The 23,372-nt window shown below is 35.0% G+C and overlaps 2 protein-coding genes across 4 annotated transcripts; both read left to right on the forward strand.

Annotated features, from left to right (window-relative positions):
• Positions 1-2,563: 2,563 nt before the first annotated feature.
• On the forward strand, positions 2,564-15,798 carry LOC105249555 (sodium- and chloride-dependent GABA transporter ine). Of its 3 annotated transcripts, none has more exons than XM_011255114.3 (12): positions 2,564-3,019; positions 4,886-5,713; positions 9,070-9,254; positions 11,889-12,023; positions 12,342-12,567; positions 12,755-13,022; positions 13,095-13,323; positions 13,517-13,629; positions 13,980-14,120; positions 14,205-14,405; positions 14,755-14,931; positions 15,214-15,798. In XM_011255114.3, exons 1-12 carry the CDS (start codon positions 2,976-2,978, stop codon positions 15,382-15,384), a joined length of 2,718 nt encoding a protein of 905 aa, XP_011253416.1. In that variant the 5' UTR covers positions 2,564-2,975; the 3' UTR covers positions 15,385-15,798. The 3 variants fall into 3 exon arrangements, with proteins under 3 accessions (XP_011253416.1, XP_011253417.1, XP_019882587.1); XM_011255115.3 differs by having other exon boundaries at positions 2,565-3,038; XM_020027028.2 differs by lacking the exons at positions 2,564-3,019; positions 4,886-5,713 and adding an exon at positions 7,504-7,648 and having other exon boundaries at positions 15,214-15,795.
• Positions 15,799-16,191: 393 nt separating this feature from the next.
• On the forward strand, positions 16,192-23,115 carry LOC105249554 (1-phosphatidylinositol 4,5-bisphosphate phosphodiesterase). The gene is made up of 19 exons (XM_011255113.3): positions 16,192-16,362; positions 16,458-16,517; positions 16,618-16,758; positions 17,056-17,135; positions 17,299-17,434; positions 17,822-17,922; positions 17,998-18,164; positions 18,260-18,470; positions 18,563-18,821; positions 18,924-19,115; positions 19,674-19,821; positions 20,313-20,470; positions 20,706-21,108; positions 21,297-21,467; positions 21,543-21,683; positions 21,832-22,006; positions 22,090-22,293; positions 22,390-22,636; positions 23,026-23,115. Exons 1-19 carry the CDS (start codon positions 16,192-16,194, stop codon positions 23,092-23,094), a joined length of 3,234 nt encoding a protein of 1,077 aa, XP_011253415.1. The 3' UTR covers positions 23,095-23,115.
• Positions 23,116-23,372: the final 257 nt, after the last annotated feature.

Raw genomic sequence — 23,372 nt, forward strand, 5'->3', positions numbered from 1 at the left:
TGCAAACGAACGCGTACAATGCACCGTGAAAGGACTTCGTGATCCTAAAATCTGGAGATCTCCATCGAGAACAGAATGGATCTTATAAAAATTAAGTAACGGTTGCTTTTAATACGACTAACCATCGCGAAACTCATCTTCGTTGTTGTTTACGTCATCTATAATTTCTAATACGTGTAATATTACGATAGCAAAAACATTTTTGTTATCCAAATCTACGAAATTGACTCTGCTTTGCAAATTTGAATAGCAGATTGCTCAAATTCTAATCACGCTGCTCGTAATTACGCGGTTATTTTCCTCTTTACAATAAGCAGAGAAAGATTAGGTTCAATTGTGCCTGTTACTTATCGGAGGGTAATGACACTAGCGTCTCGAACATCATGACCAGTTACCGTGGGAATTGAGCATGATTGAGCTACCAGCCTGGTCCTTGACCTAATGATCTTACCGTCGTGTTACATGAGCAAATGAGCAAACACGTAGATGAGAAAGTATTACAAGATAATCGATATTTATCGCGAAAGAGAAGAATAGTGCAATAAAAAAAAAAGGAATCTTTCTCTGTTTTAAACAGGACGCGAGCCCTCTTTGAACAGATATATACATTATATATATAATACTATATAATATACTATATAATACTATATAATACTGTATAATATTATGTATGTAATATACTTGAGTCATCAGACATATAACTGTAAATATATCTCGTGATTTTTCGTATTTTAATATTCCTGTAATTAATATAGTTTGTAAGCTACTTTCAAAAAGATTTGCCTATAATGAAAATTATTTGTATACAATCTTGTTTATTTTTAAATATTTCTGTAATATATAGTTATTATAAATAAATTATACTTTTTATTTTAAAAAATTATTACATAGAGATTTACGATAATTAACTCTTTAACTACGGCTGTCGTTAATAGACGACGAACAGGAATGCATATCCATAGTTAAAGGGTTAAAAATCAAACATAAATTTTTCCCTCCATAAGTTAAAATTGAATTTTTTTTGTTTTCTCAATATATAAAAATTATATTATAACTTTTTTTTATTCTAATATATTTAATATCTTTTTTGAATATCTTGTTAAAAGATATTTTAATTAAAAATATTAATTAGATATTTTAATTAAAAATATTAATTAGAAATAATTTGTTTATTCTAATAATTCTTATAATTTTATAAATGTATTTAGAAATGTTATTTTTACTATCTCTTTTTAATTATAAGAATTATGAAAAATTAGAATAAAGTTAAAAATAGGAAATAAAATAATGATTAGAATAAAATAATTTTCTGTGTGCAAATAACGATTGGAAGATAAACAATAGAACTGGATCCTTATGTCTATCTTCTGCAGAAACTTAAAGCATCGCAGTAGATACAGTTGCCACTGGACAGGCGAGCGACAGCGTTTTACTTGTTGCCTGTATTCAAGATAAAGTCACTTTACGATCACTATTCAGTATCGTCAAGGTTGTGAATTAAATTACCTTAGGAGGAGAAAGTTACACGCATTATAATTAAATTATTACACTTGATTGTGTTACTTAATCGATATCTATTAAACATAAAAAGCTTTTGCTCTAATCTTTTTATAAAATCTATAAATCTCTTTCACTATAGACTTTCTACAAAATTTAAGAAGATAAACAAAGTACGATAACGTTTAACTATGGATAGACAATTGTTTTAGAATGGATTTAAAAGTGGCCTTGTACCGAAAGGCAAAAGTACGAGGCTATCAATCATTTACATTAAAAATTAATCGGTTATATTAGTATAATGATATGATATCATTCTCAAGAGCAGAAAACTTACATATCACGAATTTTTACAATCTTAATGTGGAGTAAAGTACAATCTCTTGAGATATTAATTGTTATTATTTATATGTAAAAATAAATGTGTCTATGTATGTGAGTGAGTGTGTGTATGCGTATGTGTCGGATAATTTTTCATATTTTTATCAATATTTTAGATTGAAATCAGACCAAATAAATGAGCATAAATGAATTAATTAATGAGAATAAAATAGCATAAATTATTAGATAAAAAAAATTTTACATATTTTTGAATTAAATTTGCATAAGATAATTTTTATGAAATTATTAATTATTAATAACGATTTTTTATTGATATTTATTCGCTTAATTTAGATTTCGTTTTATATCAGCTGACATTCGCATCTTATATGATTAACCAATTTGAAATCTATTTTTACTCTCTATATCATTAGTACATATCATTAGTACATATCTATATCATTAGTACATATATTATTACGTTATCTGACTTTTGTATTTTTGTCTCGTTAATAAATCCGAAATTTCTTGTTATCTCTTCAAATCCCATAAATCTGAATAAATCTCTAAATTATCTATCACTCTCAGTCTATATACACACATTCATCTTTCTCTTTAATCATATGATCGAGCATTGATGTCTCCTCCCACTCGACTCGCGAAATACTTATCGATGCGTCGGCCACCAGAGAAGTGGACAAGCAGAAGAGGATATCACTGGTTCCCGCCAGAACCGGTCGAGTTGTATGAGTCGTACAATTCAAGCTCGCAGTCTCTCTTTTTCCCTCAACTATACATGCGTCATGAATACCGCACGTATGACGGCGCTGACATCGCAGTGTGCGATATCACAAATGTATGCGTGCTCGTGCGTGTGCGTCACGATTCGCGGGTGATCACAGGCGCACACACAAATCTGGATCGTCGTGAAACGCAGGTTCACGACGGTGTCGTCGGTATTTCTCAGTTCGAAGACGATCTTGCGCTTGCTCGGAGAAAGAGAGAAGACGGAAGAGAGGGAACGAAAAAAGTGAAAGTGCATAGATAACGAATACGCGATCTGTTTACGCACTGCAGACAATAATACACGTGTGCATATATGTGTATGTGTGTGTTTACATGCACATCGGTCTCATTATCACTCGAATGATACGTAGATGAGTTTTATTCAGCTCGTTGGGACGCACCCGATCCACTCGAGGTACGCTGCGATCTGACAGGTAACACATGACACGTGACGCGCATGGAAGTGTCACTGAATGTGACGTTCACCCGCGACGATGTGCTCCAAAAAGCGCGCGCGCTCCGATCGGTCGATCGTTTGAATAGCGCTGATTGCTTTTCCTCGTTAATCGAAAGAGCAAATGCTTCTCGTAATGCTTGTACAATAAGCTGAGTCTTTGAAAATGTTCCATCATGTGGAGCGAATTGATATACGTTTGACCTCTTAGATACCCCAGTACAGTCACTCAAGTTGTTCGTAAAGTTGACGCAGATGTATATATATTTATAAAAGTATGTTGATTCTTGTGATTATTGTAAGCATTTTTCTAACAATTTATCGAGACATCAATTGTTGCTACAAAAAGAACTGAAAAATTAAAGCTTAATTCAATATGAATTTGTTAAAAATATAAGCGCAATATATTTCTTATAGTGATCACTCAAAGTAACATATTGTGTGGGAATTGTTTGAAATCGTAAAATGTGTGCAAATATTGTTGAGCGTAGGAATTTTGTAACAAATATTAAATTGATAATTGTACACACCTGACGATGACGTTATCACTAGCTATCAGAAAAGTCGTAAAAAATCGTGTAACGCGATAGATCTATTTGTACTCTACCTATTTGTATTGAATCGCGTGATCTTTTCTTGCTAAAATAAAAAGAAATTATTTTAGCAAATTTAAGCTATTAGATTATAAACACAAATAAAATTAGGTAATAAAAAAATAAGATTTAAAAAAAATAAATTGAATTAAATCAAAAGACAAAATTTTTAAATGATAATAAATTTTTAAATGATATAAATGCTTCATTTCTTTTATATTTAATGATGATAGATGAGATACAAATATTTGCACGTAAATATTTTATATTTCATACACGATTTGCGATTTGAGTTTTACAAGCGATAATAAATCATATTGTCGGATAATAATTTAAATTATCAATCCGTATGATTTTCAAATTGAAATTTATCGCAGGATGCTGTCTAATATATCCGACAATTTATGTTAATCAAATGGATAGTATATCACAGAAACTCTTTGCTATTCAAAGTTGCTTCCATCGGTCAACGAATTACGAACAATAGCGAGTATGTATGTGTTATGTGACTTAAATATCTCATCTCGAAAATGTTGAAACAGCATCCGAATATATAATTCACATTTCGCTGTGGAATCATCAATTGCTAACTGTAAAACTAAACGTACGCTTCGATCGATCAGTTCGATACCTAACAGTGCGCGTATTCTTTTCGTTTAAATCCCACGAGTGTTCTATCGCGCCTCGCCGCCCACTATTACCTTCTCGATAAAATCGGCGGAAGCCCGCTCGAACACCGTCCGACATTTCTCTCTATGGTCCATTTATATAAAGTTCCTGGTGTCCCAGAATCACATTGAGTGTTTCTTCAGCTGCAAAAACTCTGCGATAACTCCGGAATTAATTTTTCATTTGAAAAAACTTGATAAGTGATAAATTAATCGTTCCCGTGTTTTTCTCTTTTATCCGCGTGTCTTTGAAAGAATCGAATGTAATTATGCATGGACAAATTGACGATTTTAAAATTTACATTTTTGCGTTGCCTGAAAAATGTCATACAACAGATTTGAATCACTATTTATCCAATATTTTGATAAAGTCTAGGGATTAATTTTAGTGTAAAGTATTAAAATAGAATATGTGTGCACGCATGTAGTTCAAAAAATTGATTTGCAGAGAGATTCTATATTATCTATAATTACGTTCCCCTTCTCTCTTCCTCTCTATTAGTCTAAGATATTAATGAAGGTATTCTTTCTCCCCTCCATCAATATTTCTCTTTCTCTGTCTACAGAGGTCGTCATGCAATCATGAACACCGAGAGCGGCAACAACGATAGCGGCGTCAGCGGCAGCGTCAGTGACGAACTGCGCGATAGTGGCAAACCCGTCCTGCCGAGGCATGGCAATGTCATCCACAAGTTCCACAACGGCAAGCAAATTGCGAACTGCGTGCGCAAAATGAGCGCGATGCCGGAAGAGGAGGACATTGCGTCCGACGACACGGAGTCGAACGTGACCAGGAACGGCCGTCATCAGAAACATTCCGAAGTCGAATCCACCGAGTGGTCCTCGGAGGAGAGAGGTCACCTGCTCAGTTCCGCACGTGGAATCATCGTCGCGCCTTCGGCGGGAACGGATGCCGTGAGAAGGACGATCGCTAGTCGCGATGACAGTCCCGAGAACGTGGTTCGGAACGGCAGTCATCGTCATCGTTGGCCGCGATCTCGGCCGTTGACGATCGACCAGGTCGAGTCCGGATCGAGTTCGGGTCGCGACAACGGAATCCCGCAGAGTCCTGGCGGACTGAGCTTCAGGAGCATCGATCAGCCGTACCTGGTGCGACATCATCATTGTCTTAACGCGCGTTCGCCGAGGATCTCCAACTCTGCCATGGACGAGAGCCAGCTGCGCTGTTCCTGCTGTCACCAGTCACCTACCTGGCCTTCCATCCTCTACTCGGACTCCAACGGGAGTCATCAAGCTCCCCGTTCGTTTCCCGACACGATATCGATCAAGTCTCTGGCGTCGATCGGCCTAGGCTCTTCTGACGGCCGGAAACTGACAATACGTAGAGTTCCCACTTCGCCGTCGGAGCTGCTTAACGTGGTACATCCGCCGCCGTAAGTGAGACATATTACCTACGATCATGTGCCTCAACGCTCTCAAAGAAGCGGAACGTGAATCACGCTTTACACGTGATCGCGCACATGCATGACCGCTTGAGCGTGAATCTGTTTTCGCACGCTTTAAAAGTGAATGAAAAAATCTTTACTGCCATCAGCTTATGTTTTTTGTCTTATAATGTTATTACATGTTAAAGTTCGATATATACAGATGTATCGGTTAAATTCTTGTGTTATCGTCTTTAAAAATTGATCTCGCGATCTGAATTTTCTCTTTCATTCTTTCAGTCTTTTTGAAAGAAAAAAATCACTTCTAAAGGATAAATTAACTTTTAAACAGATATAAAAAAATGTAGGCTTGTATTATTTTTAAATTATCTAATTATATATGAAGAACGCAAGTAATAATTTCAGTCTTTGTGTTTGCACAGTGTCAGTGAACACACGGGACAAAAATAATACTAGGTCAGAGATGAGATTTATTACGAGAAAAATAATGGCGTATGCATTTTAATGCTGTAACAGCTGTGCCACTTTTGAATTTTAAATGCAACACTTGTGCTATTGCGGAATGCCAGTAAATCATCGAGATATTGTCTTATCTTCAAAATTGATAAACAGTTGAAATAACCGATAATTATCGTGTTTTAAATCTTTCATCTCTCTTCGCTAACACTGCTTTAAAAAAAAATTATTCATTTATTTTTTTCATTTTCAAACTTAAAAACATCATCATAGTGACTAATATCACGTGTGAGATGAAATGTACTCGCAACTACGTTCGCCATATGTTTCTCACGTGTGAGTTAATATTTGACGTAAACATTTTAAATTAACTAAATCTGCATATGACATTTAAAAATAAAGTTGCATCCCGATGTAATCTTCAGTGCAAAAGATCGACAACAGCAACTTACGCGTGGGTTATAACGATCCTCTTTAGTGATTATCTGTGAGATAAGATTAATGGAATTTTTTGCTTAACGCACATTAATTATATCTTGAATGAAGAATTTATCATGTTAAAGCAGCATTTAATAAAAATAATAACATTATACAAAATTCATATCATTAAAGATTAACTGCGGTAACTAATGATGTTTAATGATAATGGTGTCTAGATCACAGACTTTAATGTGATTTTAGTAAAGAATTAGTAAAAATATAGAGAAAAATGGAACGCATTAATATTAATATATTAACAGATTAAGAAAATAAATTAAATTGAAATAAATGCACTTCTGTTTTAGGGTATATAAGGATCATAAATAAAGATTTATAAATCTCTTAAATTAATTTATGTAAAAATTAAATGGCATTTGTGTAAACATGATTAAATTTGATGGGCAGCGAGCAAAAATATCAAAATAAATCAACTTTAGAACTTTGATTCAATTTTCCATTTCAGATGATCTTAAATAAACAATTTTTAGGATCAATTGCATTATGAATTAACACTAACTTGTTAATAGAAGTTCCTCGCTATGCATATCTGCATTATAGGCCAGACCTATGATCTGGAAAGGAGTAAGGGTCAAGTTAGTTAATTAACGACGTCGATGAAATTGGCTCTTAGTTTACCACGGATAGCTCTAATCAACATCGTTGCGCGATAGGCTGACGCTTTAAAGTGAATTAGAACCGGAAATCGAAATCGATATAATTTTCGTTATAATTTTTGAGTTCACAAATACATCTCGATGCTGCGAACGCACACGTGAAAATCATCTCTATTCGTGTGACGCGAATTATCGAAAATTGAAGTCGCCTAAATTAGACCCGATTTCGATTACCCTGATTAGAATCTCATCCCCTGTCGAGGGCTGCGGCGAATTCTACGTGACGAGAGATGCGTTACATGTCTAAGCTCGATGCGAAGCCGGCAGGTCTCGTTATCCAGGGATTGCAATTCCGGCGTATCGTTTCAAAGACGTAAGTGGATAATAGATGTACAATGTAAGACCGTGTCGTTGTTGCAAGTATGTCGGTGTATTCGTGCGGTATGGTATATTGTTGCAACTCCGTCCCGCTTCTTCCATTGAAACGGAACGGCGTTTGAAACGATCCGTAATCGTCGTCCTACATTTACAGACCTCGTCACATCTCTTTTTGAACCGAGCACGTGAAAAAGACACTGGTCATATCGCGTTGTTAATCGAATAAAATAGAACCCGAAACATAAAACGTAAATCCGCCTTTATTTATTTCGATTCGAATAATCAATTCGCGCTCGAAGCAGAAAGGAATTATTGACAGAGATAATTGAAATTGTAACAAATACACGATATAATGGATAAGAGACAAAGACTATCGTCGATGCTTGTCTTCGTTATTGTTTGGAATAGCCATGTGCCGCGCATTTTACTCCGTTTTATTTTTTTCCTTTTAAAATATGACATCGAGTAACGGCGTGCATTATCGTATCCGCGGTATATTAGTTTTCCGTTGTGAAACGAACGGGAATGTACACAGGTGCGTCGCGTATATCTTTCAGCATTGTCGACCACCCTTTCCTGCCCCTCTGCCTGCTCGTGGCCTGACACCATTTCTGCGCTCATCGCACCGTAAAGCATGAATTTATGCGATAAACGCATAAAAATTCCTATCCGATCGCGATTCTTACGTAATGTAACGCACACGATCGATTTTATGCTCCGCGATATTTCGCGACACTTTATCGTGACATACGACTCAGACTTCTCCATTTGGGTTTATCTGCGGCAGGTTTTTCTCCCTCCTTTCCAAATCAGTCTGCAATTGACAATCCATCTAATATAGTATTACTGTCGTCGTTAATCGGCAATATCATGATAATCGAATTCGATGACTACTGCGTATATTCTATAAACAATGACGATGAATTATTTAATAGTTGCTAGTGGACTTGTTCGCGGACGCGTGTCATGCAAATTGCGCCGACGCGTCCACGCGTAACACGATTGACATGTGATCGATTCATGTGTGATTTTCCGTCAATTAAAATTCACGATGCATCAAATAGTTTCCATAGACGTGCAAAGTGGTTGTCAAATAATTGAAAAAAGACTGACAATATCCGTCAATTTATATTGGTTGTTTGAGAGAAATTTGGCGGCGTAATACTGTCTTTCAAAAACTTCGCCATCTTTTACAGGAATTACAATTATTCGCTCAACGAAATATTTCATAAAATGCTTGTTACGCTATTCTCTCTTTCGCTAAAATCTCATATCTCATAACATCATAAATTTGAATCTCGCAACATTTTTCCAGAGGTTCTCTCAATTTTTCTTTCACATTCCGTAGCGTAGATATCTTTCGTGCTTGCTTCACTACATTTGCAATATAAAGGCTTGTATGACGCATTTTTGCAGTTTCGAGGACGATCTTTCCACGTGTGCTAGTTATGACGGAGATGCGGATGATTTTGGTGATTATCGGCAACCCAGGAGGGCCCACTGGGAGAATAAAGTGCAATTTGTGTTGGCCTGCATAGGCTATTCCGTTGGTCTCGGCAATGTCTGGAGATTTCCTTATCTATGTTACAAAAGTGGCGGCGGTGAGTCTCGCGATAAGTAATATTAATCTATTAATCTACGTAAATTGAGCGTAATTGTGACGTGAATTTCGATTCTACAAAATTGAAAGACATGACATGAGAAACGGGAAAAATACAGAGGAAGCAAACAACGTGAATAAAGAGTTACACAGATGTTATCTATAAATATAGGATCGTGGCCGAAAATAAATTTGTAAATGTGCAAACAAGCAGACGATGCAATCGGAACATGTCGCCGCGATTAGCAAGACTATGATAAGAGAACGCAGTTATTTTGCGCGTCGCGAATTACGTCAGTGACAAAACAGCTGACGAAGCAACATGCCGAGGTATCGTCCTCTAATTTTTATGAGCAGAGTCACGTTAAAGATCGACTTAAATTATGAAACAGCTCTTTATCTTTTTTTCTTTTTCAAGAGTCTTTCAAATATCTCTTCTTATTCTTCTTACATACATTTCGTCGGGGACAAAACAACGTTTTAAAACGTTTCAACGCTTGATTTGTTATATTGTATAGTCAGTTGCGTGAAGAGTATCATTATTGAATGAAAAGCGCGTGCTCTAAGTGAGGGGAAGATTACACCGTGTCGCGGAAGATCGAATTAAGGCGGTTCCTGTGAAAAAATCGTGACGTCTTGCGTAAGTCGAGCTTCGGATTCAGGACAAGAGCAAGCGCTCTTGCAATCCCTGCAACTTGAGCGCGTATCGTGTTGCCGGCAATTTTCAAAGTCTGGAAGCATCCGGAGCCCGGATGCGTGGCGCAATTCACTCGCGGAACTTGATACATGACCTTGCCGGAACGCGGCTACTCCGTCGGACATAGTAAATGATTTCAATGACACCGGTGGAAATAATCGGTCGGGAATCACTTCGTTCTCTCTCTCTCTCTCTTTCTCTCTTTATACTACCGGTTTAAATTGAAGAGCCGGAAAACCGGCTCGCGATCCGATTTACATGATTGAAACGATTCATCGTTTCATTCGAGTTAACGTCGAGTGGAATCTACACTTGAGCAAAATAGAAATGAAACATCGATCGAAAATCAATCAAAGAAATCGATTAACGATTCCTGTCGAAAGCATAAACTGGGAATCTATTCAATTTTATCAATCAAATTTTCATTTTGTCACGCGCGTCAATTGTGTCAAAACATGCAGTCTCTGTCAGCGAATATTTAGAAACGATTTTAATTATATTCTCCCCGAATTTCCATAATAAAATTTCATCTTGATTTTAATTAATTCTTTCTATTATGTGTTGAATAAAGAGATGTAAAGTGCTTATTAATAAGAGCAAAACATTTTTTTGGCGATTAATAAACAAATAAATTAATTAAATCATAAAAAATATATATCTCCCTTAAAATTTTTATTTTAGACAAACAACTGAAAGCAGCTTTAATTGATCGTAACTTTGTGTAGCTCATAATCTCCCCATATATGACAAGTTAGAAACTACTTTGTGTAATTTCAACAATCGTGTGTACGCAAGTTAATTTATTGTACAAATAATACGCAGGATTGTGTTGTAAAAATACACGTGAGTGTATGAATATGTAATTTTGCGAAATCATACATTAAACAGAAGACCGGAAAATCAGAGGAAATAATAATGGTTCTACTTGCACGAGATGCATGCTCCGATATTCATTGTGCTGCAACGCCAAATTGCATTTTCGTGATAAAGACGACATTGTTGGAAATAACTGTAACAACATTAATGCGAATGTGTGTCATTATCCGCCTTGTAATTCGACGCGATTGGATTTTCGCCAGAAATTAAATCGCCTGCAATCTCCATTGATACATCACGTGAAATCGGCCGATTGTTATCTCCGCGCGCATCCACGTTTAATATATCTGGCGATAATTTATTTGAAGTATAATCGCGCAAATTTATATATATATATATATATATATATATATATATATATATATATATATAATTTGTATCGCCAGTTAAACTAAACGAAAACTGTCATCCGCACGTTGTTCGTTAGATTGAAGTGACGAGGAAACAGATCGGATAACGTCCCACGATTTATGCGTACGACGCGATATAACATTTTGCGGAGGGGGGGATTAATTTACATCTTCCCGAAATGTACGAAGCAAATTACGTATATATGATCGTGCGCACTTAAAAAAACTTGTGTGAACAATTTGTTTCTTATCTTGCTTGTAAATAACGTCGGGCCAAAATTTATAACATCATAATCGCGTTAAATAAATGAGAAATGCGATTAATGAGATGATAAATGAACCGGCGAGTTTGACAATTGAGAAAAACTTGTCAACAGCTGACTAAATGTCGTATCCAGTATAAGGTGACTAAATGCTCGAATTAAGTCATAATCCGCGATACTACGATCGTCGTTTATTGCGAATAAAGAGTTACATCCAGTGACCTTGTCACTGCCCACATTATGATTAACGTCGAGTACTATTACGTGCATACGTGTAACCGTGTTTAGCGAAACGTTTGGCAAACCCACGTGTGACTTGTGTAAACTGGATCATTTTTTTATACTTGAGGAAAAGAGCTATTAATGCTTTTTTAAACAGAAAATTATATGATTAATATCGAGCACCTCCGATGGGAAATTTTGCTTATATCGTCCGCATCATATTTCAGGTGTGTTCCTCGTGCCTTACTTTTTAATACTCGTAGTATGCGGAGTACCATTGCTATACATGGAACTCAGCATCGGACAGTTCACTCGTCGTGGTCCAATCGGCGCTTTGGGTCAAGTGTGTCCGTTATTGAAAGGTAAATGAATAAAGTCATCGAATGATAGATTGTCGATAAAATCCGATGGTTGTTGAAAGCTTTCACGCGTTCATGTTTATTCTAAAATACACTAACTTGAAACACGCGTTTAACTTGGAAATTATAATTGAAAAATGTTCAAATTATAAGATTAGTGTCGTCTTCTCTTGATTGTTTTGCGAATATAAGCGTAAAATTCTAATTTTAATTTTTCTTCAAAAAATTATATTTTCTTCTTCAAAAAATTTATATTTTAATCAGAGAGAGTAATATATGTTTCTCTTTGCTATTATCTATGATATATTTATACTTTTGCAGGAGCTGGTTTATCGTCGGTCGTGATATCATTTCTGATGTCAACCTACCATAATGTGATAATAGCCTACGCAATTTATTATTTCTTCGCGGCATTCCGAGCGGATGTCCCGTGGTCGCGTTGTGACAACTCGTGGAATTCGCCGCGTTGTTGGTTGCCCAGTTATGGATCTATCAATAATCGAACTCGACCAAACTTGACGAGAACACCATCCGAGGACTTCTTCGAGTACTTTCCTAAAAAAATTTAATTTATTAATTTATATAATTTCTATAATATTACATATTAACAAAATATACATGTATTTCTAAAAAGAAAGTGAGAAAGATTTAATTATGATGTTAAAAAATTCTTATAAAATACACGTAGTACGCAATTTCGAAATATCTGAAAAATAGTTATTTTTTCTATTTAGCAAGAAAGTCCTGCAAATCAGTAGCGGTATCGAAGAGCCAGGGATCTTGAGGTGGGAACTTGTGGCGTGTTTGATAACCGCATGGATTATGGTATATTTTTCTATTTGGAAATCTATCAAATCATCAGCGCGTGTAAGATATCTTACGGCAACATTACCTTTCCTTCTGATCATCGTCTTTCTCACGCGTTCTCTCACTTTGGAGGGCGCCTCGAAAGGTCTGCGATTCTTTTTTCATCCACGCTGGGAATTGCTCGGCGATGCCAAGGTACTGAAAAAATAATTAATTTTTCGTTAAAAAAGAAAAAAATATTATATTGTCACTATTAATGCTATTTAGGTCTGGATAAACGCTGCAGCACAAGTCTTCAATTCTGTAGGTATCGCCTTCGGATCGATGATATGTTTTGCGAGTTATAACCGATTTCACAACACGGTGTTGGTAGATACCATTGCTGTCTCGCTGATAAATGCCCTAAGCAGTCTAGTAGTCGGAATATTTTCTTTCGCCACAATCGGCAATATAGCGCTGGAGCAAAACATGTCCGTCGAAGATGTTCTGACTGACGGTACGTATACAAAATTAGAAATAAAAATTTGTTATGCTGCAAAAAAGTATATTTTTTAAAGTATATATTACACACATCAACGATTCTCTTACGAAGAGCTATATATTTTTTTTCTATTTTTTTCCCGCCACTTTGCATCGTCAGATTAATTGTCTGCCTGACATTTTATAGATAAATCATAATTTCGTTCAAGGACCTGGTCTAGTCTTCGTCATCTATCCGCAAGCGCTAGGCAAGATGCCAGCTTCGCAATTCTGGGCTGTACTATTTTTCTTCATGCTGGTCTGCCTTTCATTGAATAGTCAAGTAAGTATGTATGTACAGGATGTGTATCAGAAAGCATACTTTTCCTTTCAACACACATACATTTTCCTTTCATATATTATAAAATTATTCAACAAATAAATCAATCTCTTCTGTTAAATAAATTCAAAATTATTTAAATTATTGTCAAACTGTATTCTCACATAAATCCGTGGACAAATAGTATTAATCATGCGTTGAACAAAAATTTGAAATTGAATCTCGGAGTTTTGCTCAATCGCGCTTAATGGAAATGCAAATTATATATTTTTACGAACTTTCTATTTTAGAGATCGTAATAGTTTATGTTTTGCAATGTTTTAACAAGTGTTACGTAAACTTTGGGATTTCAGTTTGCCGTTGTTGAAGTGGTCGTTACGTCGATCCAAGACGGTTTCCCAAAATGGGTGAAGCGTCATCTTCTCTGTCACGAAGTGCTGGTTCTTGTCATATGCGTCGTCTCCTTCTTATTCGGATTGCCGAATATCACACAGGTAGAATAAAGCACATCGATTCGTTTTTTACAACGCTAAACTAGATATTTATCTCTTACTAAGTCAATTTCTCGACTGTTTCAGGGTGGTATTTATTTCTTCCAACTGATAGATCATTACGCAGCATCGATGTCTATCATGTTTTTGGCGTTCTTCGAAGTAACCGCTATATCGTGGCTTTATGGCGTACGACGACTATGTAATAATGTTAAAGAAATGACCGGACACTTGCCCTCGATGTATTTTCGATTCTGTTGGTTCCTCGCTGCACCTCTACTCATAATGGTATGGGAGTATCGATCTTTCGAGATATTATAATAAGATTCTCGTTTTCAAACGGAATTAATTATGCAGCTACGTATTCGAATAAAAGGCAACATTTGAGATAAATGATTGTATCGAGTGGAATGCGATGAAACGCGGAACTGGGATTAAAGACGAGCAATTACTCGCGTGCAATCGATATCTTCAGAGAAACATAAAGTACTTTGTTTTTCCTCGGAAATAACGATTGCATGGATAATTGCCCACTTGTAATTCCTGTTCCGTGTGTTTCGTTGCACTCGGCACTTTTGATGCAGTTGGCAATCTTTAAAATATGGCCGGTATTTTCATAATTATCTCATCTTCTCAGGCTGTATGGGTGTTCAGCTTAATTGATTACGAGCCACCAACTTACCACAACGGCGATTACACGTATCCATGGTGGGCAGAGGCGATCGGATGGGGCATCGCGTCTCTCTCCTTAATTTGCATTCCCGCTTTTGCCGTTTATATATTCGTTCGAGCGGATGGTGTCACGTTCGCCGAGGTACGTCGAATTTTGTTGCACTTTGTTAGGTAACCACAAGATCAGTTTACCTATGATTAAATTCTTCTTAAAATTTGATCATTTATAAGAAAATTGATCGATTCTTCGTAGAATTTAATCATTTTATTTTGAATTTTAATACTACGAAATACACATCTATAATATGTATATCAGTAAATAACAGAATAACGTCTAAACGATAAAAAATACTAGGATATATTGTATGAAAATTAAACGGATTGCACTTATATTCTATAAAAAAATTGATAATATTATTTGCAGAGACTCAAGAATTCCATCAAGCCGCATTTCGAAGCGTGCAAAGTTTGCGGTCAGGAATACTGCATGGAGCCTATGCACAATTTGGAGGAAGACATTCTCAAGGAACCTCAAACAGACGTGAATACTTCCATACAATTAAATTCGCATTATCTACTGAAGCCTCAGATATGATAACGTAATAGATAAGAGCAATTAAATAATTATAATTAACTCATACCCATAAATTGAAATTGTATAATAATTATCTGGAGGAAAAATTATTTAAAATTGCAAAAGTCGTTTACTTACTTTATTTTCATCACAGATCATTACACCAATTGTCGTGCGATAGTTCACATTCCACTATTTATAGCTCGTTACAAAGGATAGCAATTACTTGTAAAAGAGTCATTAAAATAGGATCATATTTGTTATTAATGTGTTATTCTACTACTGTATAAACTATTACTTTTTGCGCCATCGTCATGTGATAGATATTACAGACCATCACTGATTCGAAATAAAATTGTATGTAAAATTGTAATTCTGTATATATCGCAATCGCCATGTGTAACATGTATAACATTGTTAATCATATAATTTTAATAAATTATATATTGTCAAAAATGTGTAATTTGTTTTTCAATTTAACTTCTTTAGTAGCATTTAATAAAATTTATTGGTGTCACGTTCAGACGTCGCATTTATTCTTTTTCTTTAATCATTCCCTAATCATTGCATATATTTGTCTATTAAGCAACCATACAATAAAGAGAGCGGATTTCGACATAACGGTGTACTTATGTAAGTTTAGAATCTCCGTTACGCAGCGAGTTTCGATCGTATTGAATCCTCATATGGTAAATTAGATATAACTAATTGCATTATGCGTCCCTGGGAGACGAGTGCTACGATGGCATTTTCTCATTCGGGCACTGGACAAGCTCATGCTCACGTCAAAGTTTACCTTAATTGCGTTCCGCTTAAACTTATCGAGACATGACAAAGAAGTTCGAATTTAATTGGCGCATCGAAGTGCCGGAGCTCTTGACGAAGGGCGCGGTATTCGATCGATGGTTTGAAGACAAAGAGACGACCGAATACGAACCGAATTGCCTATTCAAAGTCGATGAATACGGGTTCTTTATCTATTGGAAAAGCGACGGGAAGGTAGTCCAGTTTTTAGCTCTCTAAATAGATAAATATCTTACTATTATTTCTCGATAAACAAAGACATGGATAAATTATTCACAATTTTTCGATAGGACGGGGAAGTCATAGAATTGGCTCAAGTAAGCGATATTCGTTACGGAGGCACACCGAAGGTAAATTTTCAAAATGAAAATAATTTGCGCGAGGCCAAAAAATTATAATAAATAATAATTTGTATTATATCGAATAACGATGGACAATCGGTCTGTCTAGGAGCCAAAATTATGCAACAAGCTAAGTAAACATGGAACGTTGGAACAGTTGGACGAAAAAAGTTTAACTATATGTTCTGGAGTGGATTATACAAACATCAATTATCAGCATATTGTATGTGCGAATGCACAAATAGCTAAGGTAATAACACAAAAGAAAAGTTAAAAAGATATTAATAAATACCTTCGTGAATATAAGCTTTAAAAAATCTATAGTATTTAGAATATTTAATTCTTTATTTAAGAAACAGACAATTATTGATTTTTCAATTCAAAATCGCGATTAAATCATGTTTGCATTTAATACATTATTTGATTACACGTTTCTAATTCTTTATTTTATGTAGTTACGCCTATTCTAAACTTATACTGCTTTATCCTTTATATAATCGATGCATTTTATTTTCTATATTCTAATGCTGACTTGTGATTAATTCAGGATTGGCAGACTGCTTTGCGTTTAATTACACACAACACAAAAGCGTGTAATGTTTGTCCGACGACACAGCTTATGAAACAGTATGTATTTATTAATTCGAATTCACACGATGTAGTTTCGCAAAATTATAATAAATATAAAATATAAAAATACAATAAAATATTTATTTAAATGTTGGTTGGCTATGTTTTTTCTTTAATCATTACATAAAATGTGATTTTAATCGTTAATCGAATCTGCCAGTTGGATGCGGCTAAGTTTCCAAGTCGATCCAAAGGGAAAGGTCCCTGTGAAAGTGATATCAAAGACTTTTGCATCTGGAAAGACTGAGAAACTTGTTTATCAAGGATTATCGGAACTCGGTTTGCCCAATGGAAAGGTGAGTCATTAAATGCGAGAGTTTGTAGAAAGAAAAGTTCTTAATTAATGTCTAAATCGCAATCAACAATTTAATTTAAAAAATTTCAAAGTCATCTTCAATTAATTACACGACGTATTGCTTTATTAATTCAATAATAAAAATGTTTTACTCTTAAATGATATTTCGTAAAAATTAGTTTGTATAAATTTTATATAAAATCCCGCATATATATAAAATTCACTCATTGTTTAACTGTTCTTATGGCATTATTTGGTATTTAAAAATGTTAGTGTTTACTAGAAAGAATTATTAAAGAGTATGTGTACGAGAAATCAAATTGTTCAAATAATTAAATAAATACAATAAAATAAAAATATGATATATTTCGCAAACCGCTTCTTTTAGAACGACAAAATAGAGCCTGAGGCTTTTACGTTTGACAAGTTCTACAGTTTATACTTTAAGATTTGTCCTAGAAATGATATCGAAGAACTTTTTCAATCAATGTAAGTACTTACAATCAGGCGGTAACTGTCAATATCAAACGTTACGAAGCAAACGTTATCATTTTCGATTTACAGTACAAAAGGAAAAGCCGATGCTATAAATTTATCGCAGCTCGTGGAATTTATGAACACGAAACAGAGAGATCCACGACTCAACGAAATCTTGTATCCTTTGTACACTGAAAAGAGATGCACGGAAATTATCAATGACTACGAGATGGATGAAAAGATGAGAGCGGAAAGTGAGCTTTTCTCTGACAAAAGAGAATTAATTTTATTTTATCACTATAAAATTTGAAAATAAAAAATCTAATATTTCTCATTTAACTTTGCATAGAAAAATTGACAAAAGATGGCTTTATACGATATTTAATGTCGGATGAGAATGCACCGGTATTTCTAGACAAATTAGAAGAATGGATGGAGATGGACCAGCCCCTCTCACATTATTACATTAATTCAAGCCACAACACTTATCTCAGCGGCCGCCAATTCGGTGGCAAGAGCACCGTTGAGATGTATCGACAAGTTCTGCTTGCTGGTTGCAGGTAATGTTCGTTGAACAACAATGACAAAATAACTATAATATTGACAAAAAAAATAATTTTGAATAATAAAAAAAGATTTACCTCGATTTTAGATGCGTCGAATTGGACTGTTGGGATGGTAAGGGGGAAGACGAAGAACCCATCATAACCCATGGCAAAGCTATGTGCACTGACATTCTTTTCAAGGATGTGATCTACGCTATAAGGGACACCGCATTTGTCACTTCTGAATATCCTGTAATTTTAAGCTTTGAGAATCATTGCTGCATGAAGCAGCAATATAAGCTGGCAAAATATTGCGATGAGATATTCGGCGATTTGTTGCTAAAGGAACCCCTAAAGGATTATCCTGTAAGTACCGCGTGAAAAAGACGTCACATTTGATGATTTGATTTATTTTTATGAATTAATTAATGAATTAATATTCAATACCTCATAAATATATTTTTCCAGCTCGAGCCGGGATGTCCTCTTCCTCCACCATGTGAATTGAAACGCAAGATATTAATAAAGAACAAACGGTTGAAACCAGAAGTGGAAAAAGTCGAACTTGAACTTTTCCGTGCCGGACAATTCGAAGATAAGGATGATGATGTAGAAGATGCCAGCGCTCCTGCAGCTGCTCCACCTCCCGAGCCGCCAAAGGTTTATTAACTATAATAAATTGATAAAGAATTAGGCTCTTTATGTATTTAACAACACAATACACAAGAAACGAGCGATTAAGAGTCACCGCGGATGGTAGTGTGTAAATTTTTCTTAAAGATTAATTATTCGCGAAAATTGTTAAACGTGCACAAGGCATATGCATATATTTTACTTAGTGCAAGAAGAGCCCTGAAGAATCCTGAAGAGATGTAGACGAGAAAAATATCGAGGCAAAGTCGCTTCCCGATTTCAGGGGGGTAAAGAGGGGTTTATAGAATTCTCAAAAATAAGAATCTATACCTTGGTAAATGCACTAAGTAAAATATATGCATATGCCTTGTGCACGTTTAACAATTTTCGCGAATAATTAATCTTTAAGAAAAATTTACGCACTACCATCTGCGGTGGCTCTTAATCGCTCGTTTCTTGTGTATTGTGTTGTTTATTAACTATGTTAATAAACTTTTAGAGAAACGAAAACTAAGTCGTTCTTCCTTTCTCTGAAATATTAAAAAAATTTTTGAAATTATCTTCGATATATTTACTGTCGTGTAGGAAAGCGAAGCTCCTGCCGGAGGGGAGGGAACCGAGGAGGTACAAGTGACTCAATACACGAGCAGCACTATGCGAGTTCATCCTTTTCTTTCCTCGATGATAAACTACGCGCAACCGATAAAGTTTCAAAGTTTTGAAATAGCGGAAAGTATGTGGTATATTGATATCATAGAAATTTTTATGTCTATCTTTTTAGTAATCTCACATAATCTCATAATTACACATAATCTCATAATTACACATAATCTCTATAATTTTTTAAAATATTATGCTTCCCTATAATTAACTATATTAGTTAATTATAAACTAACAAATCTATATTTATTTCAAGAATCCATCAGTTGTGTCATTTTTTTTGAAGTACTATTTGTCTCTAACTCTTGTCTTAGAAAGTACTCTTTTAAAATTTTATGAAACTGCAAAAAAAATCTTTAATAAGTATGTAAATTTAAAAGTGCCTATGAATTTTATGTAAGAATTTTCTTTCCAATTTTTATGCATAAAAGTATTTTAAGTTAATCGAAATGGCAAAGCGTATATCCTGACTTAAGAAGGATTAAATGAATGAGCGTACACACGAGCATGTGCACACGAGTCGCATACATGACACGTACTAATGTCTCAACCCCGACATTCTAGACAAGAATATACATCATAATATGTCTTCGTTCTCCGAGACTGTCGCTCTTAACTATCTGAAAACTCACTCCGTGGAGTTCGTTAATTACAACAAGCGGCAAATGAGTCGAATATATCCAAAGGGCACGAGGGCTGATTCCTCGAATTACATGCCTCAGGTAACTGCAATAATAACACAAACGCGTTCAAATTCCCCGCGGAGTTATTACTCATATATTCCCGTTATCTAACAATAGACTGTGTCAAAAATCGCACTTTTTCGCTACGAACTATTCTTTTTTCGATCTTTGATATCTATCTGTTGATATCTATCTCTAAAACAAGAGAACATAAATGAATTTTTTACATACTGTATAATTACCTTTTCATGTAATATGCTTGCATTTTATCTAGGTCTTCTGGAATGCTGGCTGTCAGATGGTGGCTTTGAATTTCCAAACCCCGGATCTACCGATGCAACTCAATCAAGGGAAATTCGAGTACAACGGGACTACGGGCTACCTGCTGAAGCCCGACTTCATGCGAAGACCTGATCGAAGCTTCGATCCTTTTTCCGAGGACGTCGACGGTATTATCACCGCGCAATGCACAGTTCAGATCATAGCCGGGCAATTCTTGTCGGACAAGAAGGTGGGCACGTACGTGGAAGTTGATATGTACGGTCTACCAGCGGACACAATTAAGAAAGAATTCAGGACACGAATGGTACCAGCGAACGGTTTGAATCCGGTCTACAATGAGGAGCCATTCTTATTTCGAAAGATCGTGCTTCCCGACTTGGCGGTGCTTAGGATTGGTACTGAAAATTTAATTCTTTCCTTTACTTTTTACATATAGAAAAAAATTATCCATGTTTGTATCACAATATGAATTTGAAGCAAATTTTTCCTAAATATAAAAATATCAATTTTTAAAAGAGATAAAAAGATAAATATGTCACCTATAAACAGGATATAATTTCTAATTATATTTTATTTTACGCAGGCGTATATGAAGAGAGTGGCAAATTACTTGGGCAACGAATCTTACCTCTGGACGGTCTTCAGGCCGGTTACAGACACATCTCCTTAAAGACTGAAGCAAACTTCCCGATGGCGTTGCCGATGCTCTTCTGCAACATAGAATTGAAGATTTATGTTCCCGATGGATTCGAAGGTAACGTATGAAGCATAGCTCGAAAATAGTAATACTTCTCGCGGCGTTTTCCCTCAAGTTCGCTTCCAATTTCAGATTTTATGGCCGCCTTATCGGATCCGGGTGGTTTTAGCAAGGCTGCCGAGCAGCAAAATGAAACGATGAAAGGACTCGGAATAGAACAGACTGATGCCAAGGCTGAGGCTAAAAAGAAGAAAGAGGAAGAGGCAAAAAGGGGTATAACAAAGTCATATATAAAATACGATTGCATCTACTCTTTTCTTTTTACATGACGGCTTGAAAAAAGTGATATCAAATTGAATGATAAAAGAACGATAAGAAAATTATATCAAACGTGTGTGCAATCTTTATTATACAATTCCAGAGGAACTAAAATTGGAACCCATCACCCTAGAATTCTTGAAGAAAGAGAAAGGTTTCAAAATCGGCAAAAAGCATCAGAAAGAATTGGATGCCATGAAAAAGAAGCATATGAAAGAAAGGCAAACCATGCAGAAGAATCATTGCAGTGCCATCGAGAAACTAACTAAAGGAAAAGAGTGCGTTTTTTACTTAATTAATAATTCTGTGTTGAGAGAGAAAGAGAATTGTGCAAGAAAATTTATATTTATAACACTTTTAGCAAAAATTCTTTGGCGCAAGACGCTAATGTAAAGAAAGTTATAAGCGAACAAACGGCTCAATGGTCCGCTATGATGGAGAAACAGAGGAAAGAGGAATGGGAATTGTTGAAAAATCAAACACAGGGCTCTCGCGACGAATTAAAGAGACTGATCGAAATTGTGCAAGCCACGCAAGTTAAACAGATGCAGGCAAAGCACGACAAGTTGGTTTACATCTTAATTGATTATATAATACTTGCTGATTGACACACAATGATATAAATTCTAAATTGCCACCAAATTATACGTTGATTTTGCAGAGATGCTAAGGAAATGAATACCAATCAAGCGAAAGCATCCGTGGAAACGGCGAAGGAGGTAATGAACGACAAGACTTTGAAAACAAAAGGTGAAAAGGATAGACGACTTCGTGAAAAGAAACAGCAGAACACGAAGAAGTTCTTGGACGAGAGAAAGACTATGGAGATCAAGCAGGGTCGTGAGAAGGAGAAGCTGAAAGTTACGCACGGAAAGCAAGTGGAAAATTTAGACAAGGATATCGATGGGGTAAGCTTCTGCGTAGAGATAAAAATTCGCTGTAATAAATATGCTATTTTTTATAATAAAAGAATACATCGAGTTTTTTGTAATTGGATTACGAAGATAAATATTAACATTTAATTTTTTTCTTAATTTTAGAATAGCATTTTCGATTATAATTTCATGTTTTGAAATTTGATTTTGTTTTTTTAAATTACGAATGAAAAAATCACAATTATTATTAAATTTTGTTGTTTAACATTTATGAATAAAGAAGATAAATAATTAGTTAGTACATTGTACATAATTAGTACATAGTAAATAATTGAATAAATAATAAAGAAATAAAAAAATTGTACAATTTTTATTTATAAAATGTACTTTGAAATAATGCATATCCATTGATCATGTTGCAGAATATTGAGATGTACAAGAATGAAGCGATTGAATATGATTTATCGCCTAAGACAGAACTTTATATATAAAACTATATTTTCTAATCAGCATACTTATCATATTTTTATATTCTATTTTATAATCTTTTGATAATTATGATATATATCATAATTGCTATATGTAAATTATTTTTAACAATTTATGACTTGTCATGAAGTTTATATTAAATATTTATAATATCTATGTATTGATCAATATGTCTCTCAATAAATAAGAAAAAATGATATTCAATATTTATATTTTATTAAAATACCCTACTATGAATATTCTGCTCAATTATATGTATATAATACATTTTTTCATTAAT

Source organism: Camponotus floridanus, unplaced genomic scaffold (assembly GCF_003227725.1).
Source record: "Camponotus floridanus strain SB8 unplaced genomic scaffold, Cflo_v7.5 scaffold112, whole genome shotgun sequence".
Classification (NCBI taxonomy): Eukaryota; Metazoa; Arthropoda; class Insecta; order Hymenoptera; family Formicidae; genus Camponotus; species Camponotus floridanus.